The sequence below is a fragment of the Heterodontus francisci genome, chromosome 37, assembly GCF_036365525.1.
Source record: "Heterodontus francisci isolate sHetFra1 chromosome 37, sHetFra1.hap1, whole genome shotgun sequence".
NCBI classification, from domain to species: domain Eukaryota; kingdom Metazoa; phylum Chordata; class Chondrichthyes; order Heterodontiformes; family Heterodontidae; genus Heterodontus; species Heterodontus francisci.
In genome coordinates, this window is record NC_090407.1 from 16,931,070 (window position 1) to 16,950,331 (window position 19,262).

General features: G+C 45.2%; 1 protein-coding gene across 1 annotated transcript in view; it reads left to right on the forward strand.

The window, feature by feature from the left end:
- The window catches only part of plch2a (phospholipase C, eta 2a), a 346,627-nt gene that overhangs the window by 179,668 nt on the left and 147,697 nt on the right, over positions 1 to 19,262 (forward strand). The window contains exons 3-4 of the mRNA XM_068017174.1: positions 6,258 to 6,404; positions 18,436 to 18,679. Coding sequence (XP_067873275.1) covers positions 6,258 to 6,404; positions 18,436 to 18,679 — 391 coding nt within the window. The remainder of the gene's footprint in view (positions 1 to 6,257; positions 6,405 to 18,435; positions 18,680 to 19,262) is intronic.

Sequence of the window (19,262 nt, forward strand, 5' to 3'; positions counted from 1 at the left end):
TCCCATTAATCCGGCCCTCAATTCACCAAATACAAATTGCTCACCCTCCTTTAAAAATCCCTTCATGGCCTCACTCCTTCAAGCTTTACCACTTTGTCCAGTCTGGAATCCATTCCCGCACCCTTCACTTCACCTCTGACCTCCTGTGCAACTTTCCCTCTCTCTGCCTTCCGATACCTCTGTCCCATCTCCCTGAGTTCCCCACTGACATCCCTCCTTGTTCCTTCTCTTCCTGGCTTCGAAAAACTCCTCACAGCCTGCCTTTTTAAACTGCTTCTAATAATCTTACTGAACTCTTCCACTATTGTTTGGTACCTGTTTCCCCTCTGTGACATTGTAACATCGAAGTAACATTGCCCGTCTCCATGCCTGCCTCAGCCCATCTGCTCCCAGGAACCTCAGGAGTTTTGTTTCCCCCGGACTCACCTATTCCGATGCTCACCTGGCCAACTTCCCACCTTCCACCCTCATTGACTGGAGCTCATCCAAACTCTGCTGCCTGTATCCGAAAGCGCACCAAATCCCATTCACCCATCACCCCTGTGCTCACTGGCTCCCAGTCCGGCAACGCCCCGATTTTAAAATTCTCATCCTTGTTTTCAAATCCCTCCATGGCCTCGCCCCCTCCCTATCCCTGTAACCTCCTCCAGCCCCACAACCCTCCGAGATCTCTGTGCTCCTGTTTTTGGAAAGAATTCATTATGGAGTTTAGAGACTGATCACAAACAATCCCAGCCCCCCTCAAATAAAACATTAAAAGGAGCTAATTTCCAGGCGTCGAATCCAACTTTAATGAGCTCATGATGTTAATTATTAACATATCTGAACATTGAGTTGCTAGAATTTAATTTGAGAGCAATTTGTACCAACAGAATGTAGTCTTCAATTATTTACTTGATGTCAGCAGAGCTAAGCAACATGAAACATTGACGTACATGGGTATAAAGTGCAGAAACTGTGCATGCATGTTTATATGTGCATGCATGTGCTTGCGTGTATGTGTGTTTTTTTTGTGTGTGGGAGAGTTGCACAGTAGGATCTACCATCGGCTGTCTGAAATCCAACATCCCTCTCTGTTCATTGCAGTAGGTGGCGTGAGGAAGAGTTTGGGGTTTTTTAATGAAACGCACAAGTGGGGATATCGCAGGTGAAAGCATCCCCTCTCTCTGCCACCATTACAGATGGTGATACGCATTTTTGGAAACTTCCCCTGAACCCCTTTCCCTCCATATTCCATTGACTTTTCCTGACTGTCACCTTGGTAACATTTCTCTCCCTCTGTACTGTTCAAACATGTTGGATATGCTTCTTTAAGAAGGAGCTGGAATTGCTCCATCCAGTCTCCCTATTAAATCAGTAATCTCTCAGGCGTTACTTAAAAACAGAAAAGCGAAAACCAGAGAAAACGATCTGCCCTGGTGAAGCATGATGTAAAAGCTGACCCTGTATAACTTGCAGTCGCTGTATCATTTGTAGTGAAGCTGTGTTGTCAGCTCCAACACGTGTCTCTGACAGGGTTGTTGGCACTAAACAAGATGAATGTATTGATCGGTGTTGGGTAGATTAATGTGTCAGTGTCCTTCTCCCATAATACACTACTTTCCTGTTTAAAACAATGTGACCAGAAATGTAGATCCCGCTCCCAAAACCCACTGCAGGTTAAATCACCTCATCTTATTTTAACAATTACAGATCTCTATAAAACGCCCATCTTTGCGCACACAGGGTTGAATTTAGTGAGCCCATCACGGATCCCCACTGCGGACCCAGAAGTGGGCGCAGTCCTGCTAGTCACGCGTGTGGCCGGGTCAATCACACGGCGGGCGGCTCATTAACATAATGGAGGCGCAGGACCCGTCCAATCACGCAATGCGGGCGGGATTCAAGGTGCCGAAAACAACATCAGATGACTTCGGAGCAGCTGCTGGCGCCATATTTAAAGCCCTGCCAGCCCTGCTTGCATTGCTGACTAAGAGTCATTTGCTGTTTTGTGGTCTCTGCTGTTGGAGTAAGTCATTAAGTTGCTTGGTAAACTGACAGAGAGCCATTAACTCCCAGTACCTGCTGGGTTGCCAAAACTATTCCTGCAGCTGACTATGGCAGACCTGATCTGGTACCTCACCTCACCCCCCACCCCTATCCCAATATATCCACAGCTGGGAATGCCCCCGATATATCCACAGTTGGGAATGTCCCCGATATATCCACAGCTGGGAATGTCCCCGATATATCCACAGTTGGGAATGTCCCCGATATATCCACAGCTGGGAATGTCCCCGATATATCCACAGCTGGGAATGTCCACGATATATCCACAGCTCGGAATGTCCCCGATATATCCACAGTTGGGAATGTCCATGATATATCCACAGCTCGGAATGTCCACGATATATCCACAGTTGGGAATGTCCCCAATATATCCACAGCTGGGAATGCCCCCCGATATATCCACAGTTGGGAATGTCCACGATATATCCACAGCTGGGAATGCCCCCCGATATATCCACAGTTGGGAATGTCCACGATATATCCACAGCTGGGAATGCCCCCCGATATATCCACAGCTGGGAATGCCCCCCGATATATCCACCGCTGGGAATGTCCCCACTATATCCACAACTGGAAATGTCCCCAATATATCCACAGTTGGGAATGTCCCCAACTATATCCACAGCTGGGAATGTTCCCCAATATATCCACAGCTGGGAATGTTCCCCAATATATCCGCCCATCACCTCGCCTCTTACAAAGATGTGCTTGAGCGCAAATATTTTTCAAGTGAGTAATTTTTCAATGTGCTTTATGATAGTTGGGATATAATGATATTCTTTACTTCAGCAAGTGTGAAACAACAACTTGCATTTATATAGCACCTTTAACATAGTAAAACATCCTAAAGTGCTTCACAGCAGAGTAAATCAGGCAGAAATTGATGCCGACCCACATTTGGGCAGGTGACTTGTCAGCGCAGTTGTATTTAAGGAGCTTCTTACAGGCCAGATGTTGACTAACAGGTGATGGTTGGGCCTCCTTGAACTGCTGTTTCCACTTGGTGAAGGTTCTTCCACAGTGTTGGAAGGGAAGGGGAGTTCCAGGATTTTGACCCAGTGGGCTGTGGGATGCTCACAGTCGGCACCAGGAATCCCAGTAGCTGTTTCTCTGATAGGCCCAGTGGGGTCGACACCCACTGAAAGCAGGCTTGCGTCCTGCCATTTCCCCATGAAGGCCTCACCACTGAGGAAATGGACAGGAATTGACCCCGGAGGGATTGAATGGACCTTTTGATTTGTCAAAAGGTTCAAAGGAAAATTTCCAGCCTGTGCTGTTTGACCCTATCCAGCCAACACAGAACCAAGCACTGAACACTGCTGCAGATATTCAGGGCATCATCCATCAACCTGAGAAACTTTAACAAGTAGATCAATGCAGAGAGCAAATAACCTTGATCCTGAACTCAGCTCGATGAGCAATTCTGCAATAAACTCGACAATAAAATGTTCATTAATAATTAATGATATAATTGATCGGGCAGCCTTTGGGCCACAGGCTGTTTTTGATCCATATATCAGCCAGGGGAGTTTTTAATTCTTGGGGAAATAAATCGATTATGACTTCAGCTAAAATGCCATTCTCTTGCCCAATCCCTCACAACAGGGCACTTGGCTGCTTTTGCCCCTTTCTGCCCTTTTCTTTGCCAACAAAAGCGTGGGCCCATGTGCGCCCTCCACTTCCCCCACCCTCGCTGCACTTAATTCCCCCACCCCTTGGAACTGGTTGCCAGGAGGCTCCAGAGGCCCCACCCGAATGCGTCCTTGCTCCAAGCAGTTGTCATTAGGAACTGAGTGGAGTGACGATGTCAGTTCTGATCCATTACACAGGTGTCACTTTACATAGAATTGCATAGCACAGAAACAGACCATTTGGCCCATCAGGTATTTATTAGTGGCTACAGTATATGTATGACCCTTTATTTTGTATTCTCTCACAAGTGAAAACGTTTTCTCTGCATCTAACTTATCGAATCCCTTCACAGTTTTGAAGACCTCTATCAGGTCACCCCTCAGACTTCTCTTTGCTAGTGTAAACAGCCACAGCCTGTTCAGCCTTTCCAGATAACTATATCCTCTCAGTTCTGGTATCAGCCATGTAAATCTTCTTTTGCATCTTTTCCAGTGCCTTTACATCCATTTTATAATATGGAGACCAGAGCTGTTGTTAGGACCTCAGTGTCACTGTTAATGCTAACAATATGAGATATGCACCCCCAGACCAATTTAAAGAATTACACAAGATTTCATATTTTAAGACTTTTATTATAACAAGTAAACTAAAAGAAATCTCCGTTAACTAAATATACTTTGTAAGTAGCTGATACCCCCAAATTACAAAGAAAGGTATTTTCTTATTAAAATATTTGAAAACCTCACACCACGCTTATACGTTACACAGTCCTCTTTGATGGTGAAATCTTTCTGGTTAAAAGTCCCAAACTCCTGCCAGTTTCATGGGTTGGATCTCCCAGACCTTTTCAAAATGAATGTCCTCTTCGGTCACTCCTCCGAGCATTTTCGACCTGAATGTCAGTGAATGATTCGTTCACTTCTGCGCAAACTTTAACTTTCATAGCAGCTTCAAGTCTTTCATCGTATCAGGCTTCCGAGAGCAGGCGTTCCCTCTATCTCTCTCTCTCAGCTTTCACCACTGGTTGTCTTCCTTCCTTACAGCCTGTCTGCCTTCAGAAAATCTGTTAAATTTATCTGGAATCAAATGTCAATATTTTTTTGTCCTTTTCCAATATGCAAAGTCCAGAAGTCTGGTTTCACAGAGCCACCTGGGCCTTCCTTTGTTCCCAGGTATTAACAGCTGCCTAGCACATTTGCATCCTCAGAATCACTGACTCCTTGTTTACGATCTGAAAGTCTGGGAGGGTGGAAGCCCATTGTTCTTCAGGTGTTACTCCTGCAGTCTCTGTTTTTTCAGAAAAAGTCTTTGATATGTGTTCTCTGTTGTCCTGGTAACCAAGATTTCTGTCTTGTCCTTAGGCAGAGTGGATGTGAGGTCACCTGACATTTCAGACTCCATCTTAAAATGTAAAAAATCAGAGTTTTTACAACGTATTCACGTTACAAAGTCCAGCATTCATAACACAGTGCTTCAAGTGTGGTCTAACCAGGACTCTATACAAGTCTAACATAACTTCGCTGCTTATCAATTCTATCCCTTTGGAAATGAACCCGAGTGTTTGGTTTGCGCTTTTTATGGCTTTGTTAACCTGTGTAAACTATTAACTTGCCCTGCGAGACAGTAACGAGACAGGATTACGCACCACATTTTACTTTCCAGCAGTGAAGATGAGGCAATTGATCCGATTGGATCTGTCTTCAGCCAGGCTGAGTTGTTTACAATGAGCCCACAGTACGAAGCCTGTCCATTTAATTTTACTTTTTGCCTAAACTTCATCAGCACAAAAGCTTGGAAAATCCAAATGCTGAGATGATAAGCAAGGTTTAATTTCAGCAGCGTTAAATGGTGGGACTCAATTTCATTGATGTTTATCATTAGCGGGATTGTCAGGAATTGGCAAAAAAGCCAGAGGGGGCAATGAGGAGAATTTTTTTTTTTTTACACACAGCGAGTTGTTTAGGCCTGTAAAGGAGGTGGAAGTAGATTCAATAATAACTTTCTAAAGGGAATTGGATATATACTTGAAAAGGAAACATTTGCAAGAGAGAGCAGGGAGGTGTAGCTCTGCTAATGAACTGGTAACGGCATGATTTTTACATTTTTTTTGTGATGCCCATCCCTAATTCCCCTTGAACTGAGTGGCTTGCTAGGCCAATTCAGAGGGCAGCTAAGAGTTAACCACATTGCTGTGGGTCTAGAGTCACATGTAGGCCAGACCAGGTAAGGACAGCAGATTTCCTTCCCTGAAGGACATTAGTGAACCAGATGGGTTTTTACAACAATCGACAATGATTTCATGGTCATTAGACTAAATTTTTTTTTTAAATTCCAGATTTATTAATTGAATTCAAGTTTCACCCTCTGCTGTGGCGGGATTCGAACCCATGTTCCCAGAGTATTAGCCTGGGGCTCTGGCCCTGGATTATTATTAATTAACATTACCACCATGCCACCACCTCCCCTATGATGGGCCAAATGGCCTCCTGTGGCACTGTATGATTCGATGTGATATTGGTCAGGAGACTGATGCCCTATGCACTGATGTTCTCTCTCGTTTCCCCTTCTGTCTGCAGTGGAACGATGTATGAGCTTGATGCAGTCTGGAACCCAGATGGTGAAGCTGAGAGGAAGCTCCAAGGGTTTGGTTCGTTTCTACTACCTGGACGAGCACAAGACCTGTGTCAGGTGGAGACCGTCCAGGAAAAATGAGAAAGCCAAAAGTAAGTGAGGGCACGGGCTCCAGTTAAAGTAAGAACTTGGAGTCATATAGCAGCCACCACATCCTCAGGACATCAACAATGCAGACAACAACTTGTATTTATGTAGCACCTACCACATCCTTGGAACATCCCGAAGTGAATTCACAGCCAACAAATTGCTTTCAAAGTGTAGCCACTGTAGTTATTTTGGTAACCATGGCAGCCAGTTTGCACACAGCAAGATCCCACAAGCAGCACTGAGTTCGATGAGCAGTTAATCACAAAGAATGATGACTGATCGGGCTACTGGGGCCATAACCCAGCACAAATTTGGCGCAGAGGTTAGGAGAAAGTCCCTAAAACTTTTTCCTGGGACAAGGGTGGGGTGTTGGCGGTGGGGGAGGGGCGCGGGAAATGATATAGAAACAGTCTGGTATGCTTGCTCTGAGTTTATACATTTCAGAGGGTCCTGCTAATCAGCTGGCCCAGACTCTCTAATTACAGGATTAATTATTCATAGACAGAAATTACACAGGCGAATGTGATCTGACCTCAGGTGGCATTTTATAACTCATAAAGCCAGCAATGTTCTGCAATGTAAAATACCTTTTGATATAAAGTGGGCAAAATCCATCCATAAAAATTAAAGTGAGAGGTGATGAGGATTCAGCTTGTAGTTTTTTCATAGGCACTGGGGTGTACAGAGTCACAGCAGACCATACCATGCAGTCTTTTATTTATTCATTCTCGGGATGTGGCGACATTGGGGAGGCTGCATTTATTGGCCACCCTTGGGATTCCAAGAGATGATGGTGGACCTTCTCGTTGAATGGCTGGAGTTTAACTGTTCCCACAGTGCTGTTGGCTGGGGACTTCCGGAGTATTGACCCAGCGACAGTAAAGGAATGCTGAGATATCCAAGTCAAGTTGCTCTGTGTCTTGGAGAGGAACTTGCAGCCGATGGCGTTTCCGTGCTGCTTCCATTGTTGATGGGTTTCAGATGCTCTGTCAAAGGAATAATTGGTGAGTTACTGCAGGGCACCCTGTATAAAGAATTACAATGAACGCACAACACAGAAACAGGCCAGTCCTACAAAGAGTAATGTGATAAATGACCAGATAATTTGTTTTGTTGATGTTAATTAAGAGATAAATATTGGCCAGGATATTGTGGGAGAGCTCCCCATCACTTGGAATTTTTTTTTTATTTCTTTCATGGGACGTGGGCATCACTGGCTTGGCCAGCATTTATTGCCCATCCCTAAATGCCCTTGAACTGAACACCTTGCTAGACCATTTCAGAGTCAACCGCATTGCTGTGGGTCTGGAGTCACATGTAGGCCAGACCAGATAAAGACAGCAGATCTTTTATGTCCATCTGCAAGGGTAGAAGGGGCTGCGCTTTAATGTCACATCCGAAAGACGGCACCTGCAACAGTGCTGTGCTCCCTCAGTACTGCTCCGGAGTTTCAGCATCAGCTTTTCTGCTCAAGTCTCTGGAGTGGGTGTGGGACTTGAATCCTCCAACCTTCTCTCAGAGGCAGGAGTGCTACCCACTGAACTTTCACCTCCGTGCATGATGAAGAATCAAGAAATTCGATAATAAAAACAAATGCAAATGAAGGGAAGGGACAACAATACTGGCAGCAGCCGAAAATGTAAATTCATGAGATGTCATTCCAGAAAGGATTTGAAGGGATGATTAGAATACATTTCTTAATTTATTTGTTTAAAAGTGCCCACCAGAAGGTCTACTGTCAGTTTACTCACTGTTATTTGGTAAGCAGATGCAGTGACTACTCTGTGTAATCATTCTGCAGAACCATAATCTGGAGTTTATCCTTCAGCCGATTTAGTGAAAAAGCCTGCTTATCACATCTGGGAGGTGGTCCAAATGTGTCATTAAATAATGTGCTGAGAAAATTGAAAATTACATAAACGAGTGATGGGAACAAAATCCCTTACTCTCAGCATTTCAATCCGGCTGAATAACAACAACTTGTTTTTATATAGCACCTTGAATGTAATAAAACATCCCAAGGTGCTTCACGGGAGCATAAATCTGACAAAATTTGACACCGAACCACATAAGGAGCTATTTGGACAGGTGACCAAAAGCTTGGTCAAAGTGCTAGGTTTTATGGGGCATCTTAAAGGAGGAGAGAGAGGTAGAGAGGTGAAGAGGTTTAAGGAGGGAACTCCAAAGCTTGGAATGTTGGCAGAAGAAGGCACAGTCACTGATGGCGGAGCGATTAAAGAGGCCAGAATTGGAGGAATTCAGAGATCTCGGAGGGTTGTGGGGCTGGAGGAGATTACAGAGATAGGGAGGGGGGGCGAGGATGAGAATTTTTAAATCGGGAGGTTGCTGGACTGGGAGCCAGTGTAGGTCACTGAGCACAGAGGTGATGGGTGAACGGGACTTGGAATAAGTTAGGATATGAACAAGGTGAGTTTTAGAGTGTGAGGGAGGGGAAAAGGTACAGTTCGGATATTTGGACAGAGCGTAGAGCACAAAGTAGTAGTCAGGCTCCTGCCTCATTGAGCTGCTCCTTCCTTTGTCCAATTGATATCTCAGGAGCAGCAATGAGTTGAGAAAGTCATGATATGAAATCAGGAGAAATCAATTTGTAACCAGTATTCTTCAACGTTTAAATGTTTACCCTATCGAACCCCTTTCGGCTTAAAAGGATGTTTCCACTTGTAGGAGATTCAAAAGCTAGGCCTCATAAGTATAAGATGGTCACTAATAAATCTAATAGAAAATTCAGGAGAAATTTCTTTACCCACAGAGTGGTGAGAATGTGGAACTCCCAATAGGTGGAGTTGTTGAGGAGAATAGCATAGATGCATTTAAGGGTAAACCAGATAAAGAAGAAAAGAAAAGAAGGATATGTTGATAGAATTCGATGTAGTAGGGTGGGAGAAGGCTCATGTGGAGCTGGCATAGACCAGCTGTAAATTCGATGTTGTATACTTGATGTAGGCCCATCATGGCTGGTTGTAATTTGGGAGCCATCTTCTTTTATTGAGGTGGGGTTATATCCAGGTGAAATGGGAGTGTGCACAACACAGAAGATTAAAGCAAGCCCTTTAGTGCGTTAGCAAAGAGACAGAACACAGCAACCCATGTCATTGATGTACCATACTCAGTATTGGGCTTATCTTGTTAAATGCCAATAACTGCCCTCTGGAGCCTGTGGGGAATGTTGTGTTAAACACTGGCCCATCAGCTTCAAGGACCTAAATTCAAATATGACCCACTCTATCAGGTCCCCTCAAGATCTTTATATGTTTCAATAAGATCACCTCTGCTTCTTCTAAACTCCACAGGGTATAGGCCCAACCTGTTCAAACTTGTTATGATGTGGAATGTAGTGTTTAAAAGGGCAGTGGAAGCAGCTTGGAGGGTATTTTCAAAAGGGAATTGGATAAATACTTGAAAAGGAAAAATATGCAGTTCTATGGAAAAAAAGCAGGGCGGTGGGAGAGGAATGAAACTAACTGGAAAGCTCTTTCAGAGAGCTGGCACAGGCACAGTGGGCCAAATGGCCACCTCTGAAAGCACTCTTCTGCGATTGAGCAGAGCAAGAGAGATTTGATGATCTAAAGGCATTTGATGCTGAGACTGAGGGGAACAAGTAAGAGAAGATTCTCTTCCCCAATACTTCCTCCTCTTGTGACGAATGCAAAATTATAGAAAATAAAAATTGCTCCAACAATGAGTTTTTTTTTAAAGTCCCAACACAATCCCATTTCTTTCGAAACGTATTCTCTGCAGCTGCCATCCCTCATCCTTCTATAAATCAGCAGTGTCTGTTCTGTAGGTAATCTACTCCACCATCTTACCCAGGGTTGTGCTGCTGTTCTATTCTCTGACTTTGTTTCGGAGAAATGGAAGAGTCAGCAAGCTCTGGGAATGTGAAAGAAATTAATTGAAGCGGAGGTGCTGAGTTGATGTTCCTCAGAGGGGTCTTGTAATTAAATATCCTGCTTATCCATGAACTGTTTAAAGTAGCAACTTAATTTCTGATCAGCGTTTTGTTAGGTAGCCAAGATCATTAATATTCCCTCGGCACAAATATTGATCCTGATAACAAAGAGAATAGTTCGACATTAAACACCTACTGAGCAAACCAATTTTATCTTCTCATTTAGGAACATTTATCTTTCTCCTCTGAATATCTGTTTATATTCTCACTCTAGATCTCCCCAGGTCATAAGGACATAAGAAATGAGAGCAGGAATGGGCCTTACTGTCCCTCAAGCCTGCTGTGCCCATTCAATAAGATCATGGCTGATCTCACCCCATCTCCATATCCCTTTTGTTTTTTTTTATTCTCGGCATATGGGTGTTAGTAGCAAGGCTGGCATTTATTGCCCATCTCCAGTTGCCCCGAGATGGGCCTTCTTTGTCAACCACTGCAGTCCGTGTGGTATTATTTCTAGCGCTTTGATACAAGTGAACAGTTCGCTAGGCCACTTCAGAGGGCAGTTAAAAGTCAATCATGTCGGTGTGGGACTGGAGTCACATATCAGTAAGAATGGGTGAGGGCCGCAGGTTTCCTTCGCTTAAGGTCATTAGTAAAGCAGTTGGATTTGTACAAAAGCCCGGATTGGCGAGACGGTTTTAGGTGTCCTCTGTATTCCAATTTGTCCCTGAAATCCTGGTGAATTCCAAGAGAGGACAATTTCCTCCAATCTATGATGATACCAGAGATGAGGAACTTCAGTTATGTGGAGAGACTAGAGAAGCTTGGATTGTTCTGCTTAGAGCAGAGAAGGTTAATGGGAGATTTAGTAGAAGTGTTGAAAATTATGAGGGGTTTTGTTCGAGCAGGTAAGGAGAAATTGTTTCCACCGATAGAAAGGGTTGGTAACCAAAAGACACAGAAATTAGATAATTGACAAAAGAACCAGAGGGGAAATGAGGAGAATTTTTCTTGCACAGCGAGTTGTTACAATCTGGCCAGTCAGAAAAGGCGAACTGAAGTCATTGGGTACTTGATACAGTGAAGGGATTGAAAGCTGGACAAAAACAGAAGGAAAGTTCAAGATCTATGGAGGAATTTTAACAGGAAGAAAGGAGAGAAGCTTAGACAATAGGAGCAGTACGAAGTGACAGCGAGTGAGCTTGATGGAATTAGAGTAAATTATACAAACATGGTAAACAAAATTAATAGAAAATGAGATGTAGAGCCAGCAGTGTGCCAATGCAGGAGGTCTCCTTTAGCTTGCAAGCTGGAAACTTCATTAAGCTCTGCTGTGATGGATTAGATTTTTTTTTTATTCCTTCTTGGGATGTGAGCGTTGCTGGCTAGGCCAGTATTTATTGCCCATCCCTAATTGCCCTTGAGAAAGTGGTGGTGAGCTGCCTTCTTGAACCGCTGCAGTCCATGTGGTGCTCCCACAGTGCTGTAAGGAAGGGAGTTCCAGGATTTTGATCCAGTGACAGTGAAGGAACAGCGATGTAGTTCCAAGTTAGGATGGTGTGTGGCTTGGAGAGAACTTGCATGTGGTGGTGTTCCCATGCGTCTGCTGCCCTTGAACTTCTAGTTGGTAGAGGTCGCAGGTTTGGAAGGTGCTGTCGAAGGAGCCTTGTGAGTTGTTGCAATGCATCTTGTAGATGGTACACACTGCTGCCACTGTGCGTCGGTGGTGGAGGGAGTGAATGTTTGTGGATGGGGTGCCAATCAAGCGGGCTGCTTTGTTCTGGATGGTGTCGAGCTTCTTGAGTGTTGTTGGAGCTGCACCCATCCAGGCAAGTGGAGAGTATTCCATCACACTCCTGACCTGTGCCTTGTAGATGGTGGACAGGCTTTGGGGAGTCAGGAGGTGAGTTACTCGCCACAGGATTCCCAGCCCCTGACCTGCTCTTGTAGCCACAGTATTTATATGGATGGTCAGTTCAGTTTCTGCTCAATGGTAGCCCCCAGGATGTTGATAGTGGGGGATTCAGTGGTGGTAATGCCATTGAATGTCAAGGGGAGATGGTTAGATTCTCGAGACAGTCATTGCTTGGCACTTGTGTGACGCGAATGTTGCTTGCCACTTATCAGCCCAAGCCTGAATGTTGTCCAGGTCTTTCTGCATATGGACACAGACTGCTTCAGTACTTGTGGAGTCTCGAATGGTGCTGAACATTGTGAATCATCAGCGAACATCCCCACTTCTGACTTTATGATGCAGGGAAGGTCATTGATGATGCAGCTGAAGATGGTTGGGCCTAGGACACTACCCTGAGGAACTCCTGCAGTGATGCCCTGGTACTGAGATGCTTGGCCTTCAGCAACTGCAACCGTCTTCCTTCGTGCTAGGTACGACTCCAACCAGTGGAGAGTTTTCCCCTGATTCCCATTGACTCCAGTTTTGCTAGCGCTCCTTGATGTGACAGTTGGTCAAATGCTGCCTTGATGTCAAGGGCAGTTGCTCCCATCACATCTCTTGAGTTCAGCTCTTTTGTTCATGTTTGGACCAAGACTGTAATGAGGTCAGGAGCTGCTTAAGTGCCACTTGATAGCATTGTTGATGACATCTTCCTTCCATCACCTGCTGATGATTGAGAGTAGCCTGATAGGGTGGTAATTGGCCAAATTTGATTTGTTCTGCTTTTTGTGTTTTTGTGTATGGGACATAACTGGGCAATTTTCCACATTGTCAGGTAGATGCTGTACTGGAACAGCTTGGCTAGAGGTGCAGCTAGTTCTGGAGCACAGGTCTTCAGTACTACAACCAGGATGTTGTCAGGACCCATAGCCTTTGCTGTCTCCAGTGCATTCAGTTATTTCTTGATATCAGATGGAGTGAATCGAATTGGCTGAAGACTGGCATCTATGATGGTGGCGACCTCAGGAGGAGGCTGAGATGGATCAACAACTCGGCACTTCTGGCTGAAGCACTGACTTGGTAGGCTCCACCATCCTTGAGGATGGGGATGTTTTTGGATCCTTCTCCTCCCATTAGTTGTTTAATTGTCCACCATTATTCATGACTGGATGTGGCAGGACTGCAGAGCTTAGATCTGATCTGTTGACTGTGGGATCACTTTGTTCTGTTTATCGCTTGCTGCTTCTGCTGGTGCGCATTCATGTAGTCCTGGGTTGTAGCTTCTGCAAGTTGGCACCTCATTTTCAGTTATGCCTGGTGCTACTCCTGGTATGTTCTCCTGCACTCTTCATTGAACCAGGCTTGATGGTAATGGTAGAATGAGAGACGTGCTGAGCCACAAGATTACAGATTGTGGTGGAATACAATTCTACTGCTGCTTTTGAGCCGTGCAATCTATTCTGAGAATATCATTTAGCACGGTGGTAGTGCCACACAACACGATGGAGAGTGTCCTCAATTTGAAGCCAGGACACTACCTCCACAAGGACGCTGCTGTCAGGCTGTTGCTTGACTAGTCTGTGGGATAGCTCTCCCAGTTTTGGCACAGGTGCCTAGATGTTAGTGAGAAGGACCTTGCAAGATGTGCCTTTGTCGTTTCCCGTGCCTAGGTCCTCCAGTCAGTGTTATTCTTCTTCAACTTTTGTGTAGCAGTTACAACTGTACGTCTTTTTAGGCCCCTTCAGAGAGCAGTTAGGAGTCAACCACATTATTATTAAGACCAGCATTTCATTTAAGATTTGTTAATTAATTGAATTTAAATTCTCTCAGCTGCTGTGGTGGGATTTGAACTCATGTCTCCAGTGCATTAGTCTGGGCCACTGGATTAGTAGTCCAGTGACATTACCACTGCGTTACCACCCCCTATTTTAAGAGAAATTATAAGCAGCAATGGAAGAATATGAACGGTTGTGTAGTTTCCGGAAAATGAAGGATAGTTTGTCTGGGGGAGTGGGGGGGGTGGGGGGGTTGCGTGCGAAGGTTGTTGGACCCTGCTCTGGTTGTTATATCAGGGACCTGCCCCCTTCAGTAAGTCACTAAAAGGAGAACTTAACACTGTGCTGTATTCCCATATTGTAGAGCAGTCTTATCTGACAGTAGAGCGAGACAATCTAACTCTCTGATTGAATGGGTTAACTTGGACCTGCACAATTTCAAAGTCAAAATAAAAATAACAATTGTCCAGTTAGAAGTGTTGAATAGAAATGGGAAGCTTCCTCTATCAGTTTACACAAACCCAGTGCCATCTTGAGAACCACTTGTGGCCTTTGCCAAAGGATGTAATGGCAGTTGTCACTTTGAACTGCAGTGACTGTTGTTATATAGGTAAAAGCAGCAGCATTCACTATGGTCCCACAGACGGCAGTGAGATTAGCCTGATTTGGCCAGTGTTGGTTGAGAGAGGAATGTTGGCCAGGGCGCTGGGAGAACTCTTCTTGTAATAACCTCATGGGATCTTTGAACCACCTGAACCGTGAAGATGAGGCCTGAATTTGATGTCTCATTTGAAGGATGGCCCTTGTGGGAAGGCAGCACTCCATGTCAGCCCAGATAATGGGTGACAGCATGACCAGCTGTGGCTGAATGGGCAGTGCTGTTGCCCCTGAGTTAGAAAGCAGTCTCCCTCCAGAGACTTGAACCCAAAATCTGTGCTGATGCTCCAGTGCAGTATTGAGGTGGTGCTGCCTTTTGGATGAAAGGTTAAACTGAGGCCCCATCTGCTCTCACAGGTGGAGGTAAAAGAATGCATTACACTATGTCGAAGAAGAGCAGGGGAGTTATCCCTGGTGTCCTCCGCAATATTTATCCCTCAATCAACGTCACAAAAACAGATTATCTGGTCTTTATGACATTGCTGTTTGTGGGAGCTTGCTGTGCAAATTTGGTTGACATGATTCCTGCATAACAACAGTGTCTACACTTCAAAAGTACTTCTTTGGCTGTAAAGTGCTTTGAGACATAAAAGGTGCAATATAAATGCAAGTCTTTCGTTTTTGTTGTTTCGACCAAAGACAGGTTCCATTAATCAGCGAGGATATGATTAAATTTCCAAGGAGCCACACACTGTTCTGACATTCAGTTCTTTAACAATTGTTACATTAAAGAAGATGGCATTTTCAGTTTTGGAATTTTCTTTCTGTAATTTGTCATGCTTGCTAATCAAATCACGTGTATTACTGTTTATGTGAACCTTTTTCTCTTCAATCCTTCCATCTGCCTCTCTCTTAATATTCACTATCTTTCCTCTCCCCACCCACTCACCTCTCTCCTCCTTCATTCTTCCTCCCATTCTTCTTCCAATTGCTTCTCCTTATTCCCTTCTTCTCTGCACTTCATCCTCTGCCACCAATCTCCACTATTCCTCTCCCCACCTCTCTTACAACAGGCTGTGGTTGCCCCCACTCACCTCCCCTCCCCACCGCCTACTCCTCTCAATTCGCTTCCCCATTTCCCTCACTTTACCCCTCTCCACCTCTCCCGCTCCTCATTTTCCTCTCCCCGTCTCTTTCCGTTCTCCGACTACACTTTTCTCATCCCTTCCTCCCTCCCATCGTCCCCTCCTTCTCTCTCACCCCTTCGTCCCCTCCCTCTATCTCTTTCCCTCTCATTCTTTGCCTCTCTCCCTCCCTCCCCACTCTCTCAGCCGTAGTTGGTCCAGGCATGACATCATACCGGTAGGACTGCATCATCAGCCTCAATTCCAATTAAGCGTTAATGAGCTGAGTTGACAGCTCTCCAAGGTGGCTCTGTTAATTGGCTCTCGGTCTCTGAATGTAGTGCCGTTCGTTTCAGAGCTGGGAATGAATTGGTAATGGGAACAACACAGGACAATACTGTACTTCACGGTCCTTGAATAATGGCATAATTACAAACATATTAGCATGTAATGATACTACTAGTCACCAAGATACAGTATAGTTGGGTGTAATAAGGCTGTAATCAGTAACAATTATTTACAGCATGTTGAAGAGTTATAGAAAAAAATGCAGTGTGACAGCATAGGGATTACCAATAATTAATACTGGAATTATGCGCCAATTTCCTTGGAATGTCATTGGTCGTCAAGGGACCTAAATGAACGTGTTGCTAAATATTCAGCAGTCATGGTGGATCATTGAGAGAAAGAAGCAGAACGTGTCTCACATAGAAAGGCATTGGAAGGTGTGGAGTTGAAAATGTGACAGAAACCTCACCAGGAGACACTTCCCCACCTCCTTGTTTGGTCACTGAAAGTGATGTCATCCAGCTTCAATAGGAACTTTCAAAAGGGCATTTGGACAGTTTTTTGAAAAAGAAAACTTTGCAGTGCTATTGGGCAAGGAGCAGGGTGGGGGTGGAACTAATTGGACAGCTCATTCAAGAGCCTACATCGAAACTATGGGCACACAGCCTCCTTCAGCCCTAATATGGACAGGCGCATTATAATTGTGTACAGACAACAAAAATATCCCGTCTGGTATATTTCCCATTGTTTGCACCTTAGTAGTGCTGATTGATCGCCCCTCAGATCCAGTCTCCCCATGGGGAGGTGGGCTGGGGTGCAGAAGGCGGGGATTAAAAAGGAATGGGCCGGGAAGCCCTTGCACCCGATGGCAAGAGCTGTGACACTGTGAGGAAAATTATTGCATTTCTTCCCCCAGCAAAGAGGCAGCAAATCGTGTGACATTGTGCCACGCCTCCCGCATCCAATCTCCAATCGTGTCCCCACCATCGGGAAAATTCCCAGGCACAGGCCAGGGGAAAGAAAGACTTCCATTTCTATAGCGCCTTTCACAGCCTCAGATATATCCCAAAGCACTTCACAGCCAATGATGTACTTTCGAAGTGTCGTCACTGTAATGTAGGAAAAGCAGCAGCCAATCTGCGCACAGCAAGCTCCCACAAACAGCAATGCGATAATGACCAGATAATCTGTTGTTGTGATGTTGGTTGAGGGGTAAGTAATGGTCAGGATGCCAGGGAGAACTCTTCTTCAAAATGATGGCTGTGGGAATCTTTTATGTCCCCCGAGAGAGAAAACAGGGCCTCAGTTTAATACCTCATCTGAAAGACAGCACCTTTGACAGTGTAGCACTCACTCAGTACGGCGCTGGGAGTGTCAGCCTGGAATCTATGCTCGAATCTCTGCAGTGCAGCTTGAACCAAGAACCTTTGACCCAGAGGCGAGGGTGCTACCCACTGAGCCTGAGCTGACCCTGCCGAAAAAAGGCAAATGACCTTGACCTGGGTCAAGGGGCACCCTTGTGGTCAACGGCCTAGTGGAAAATGTGCCAGAATTCCGCCGAAGCTAATTCTGCTGTATTTTGGCAGGCGGATTTGTTCCTGCTCATCAAGGCTGAGATGTTAGTGTGGGGAAGATGAACACATTCCCCACGGTAAAGCCCCTCTCTCCTGCCCTGACATTGCATTTTCTCAGAAAAGCAGCCTTTCCCCACCAGCCCTTAAATCCCCCCCTCCACCCACTGCCTCTCCACATTCCCCGGTTCTATTTCTGAGTGAGATATCAGTCGGTGCTAACTTAGATGCAATTTTATAATGGAACTACATAAAAGCAGAGACTCCTCATCAGTCTATGCTGGATTTAAAGCCACATTCCAGAGGCCAGTGTCCTAGGCCCTGTGTCATCCGGTTACCATGGGAAAGAGATTTGATAATAGGTAGCTCTTTAATATTTGAAGTGAGTGACAAAAAAGGTGAAAATGGGAGCAGCTGCAGCGCAGTATGTACTGGAGTGTTCAAATCCCTCCACAACCTTGCACCCCAACTCCCCCGGCCCCTCACCATCTCTGTGACCTCCTCTAGCCGTACAACCCTCCAATTCTGGCCTCCTGCATATCCCAGATTGACATCGCTCACCATTGGCAGCCATGCCTTCAGCTTCCAGCTGTGGGCCACTATTTATCCCTTGACCAACATCAGTAAAACAGAGCAGCCGACCATGATCACATTGCTGTTGGTGGGATCTTGCTGTGCGCAAATTGGCTTCCGCTTTTCCCTACATTACAACTGCTCGAAAGTACATCATTGACTGTGAAGAGCTCTGAGATGTCCTGAGGTCATAAACAACGCATTATAATTGCAAATCCTGCTCTTTCAGATGAGAATATGATGATGTTGTGGGTCTGCGTCTTCCATTTATAAAATGCCATGGTCTTCTTTCTGTGCCCAGTTTCAATAGATGCCATTCGAGAAGTGTGCGAGGGAAAGCAGTCGGAGATCTTCCAGCGTTATCCAGATGGAAGCTTTGACCCAAACTGTTGCTTCAGTATTTATTATGGGGACCACATGGAATCTCTTGACCTGGTTTCGTCGAATGGTGAGGAGGCCCGAACATGGATTACAGGGCTGAAGTACTTAATGGCTGGGATCAGCGATGAAGACAGCTTGTCGAAACGGCAGAGGACACGCGACCAATATCCTTTCTGACAGTGGCTTTTCAGTCTTCCACACGGTTACAGTTCCTGCTTTTTTTTTAATGAATACATGAAAAAAATTGCTTCAGAATATTGTCTTGCATTTTGATGAGACAGTGGGAGAGGCCCAAGTTTGCCAACTCTGGTTGGATGAATTCTAGGAGGTTTCATCACATGACTTCCCACCTCCAGTCCCTCTGCTTCCACACAGCTGTGATTGGTCACCTTCCCACAACCCATTGATATCCCGATTGGATAATTCTTGACTGTCAGTCAAAGGCTCCTTTCCCCCATTTCCAACATTTTTGTAACTAATAAACGGTGTTTGAATAAAATCGCACCATTTTTTTGTGATCCTATGATTTTTCTCCCTGGGCTTTGCTCATAACAGATTAATCTTTAATGCCTGGAGACTCCAGGGCAATCCTGGAGAGTTGGCAACCCTACAAAGCCGCTAAAACCAATCCCAAACCTCCCAGCCTGCTGGCTGAGTGTTTGGGAGTGCTGTTATTTAGGTGTTCTTGCCTTAAACTAGAAGTGACACTGTGGCCAGGCTATTAGCTACACTTAGGGTGGTTGTTGG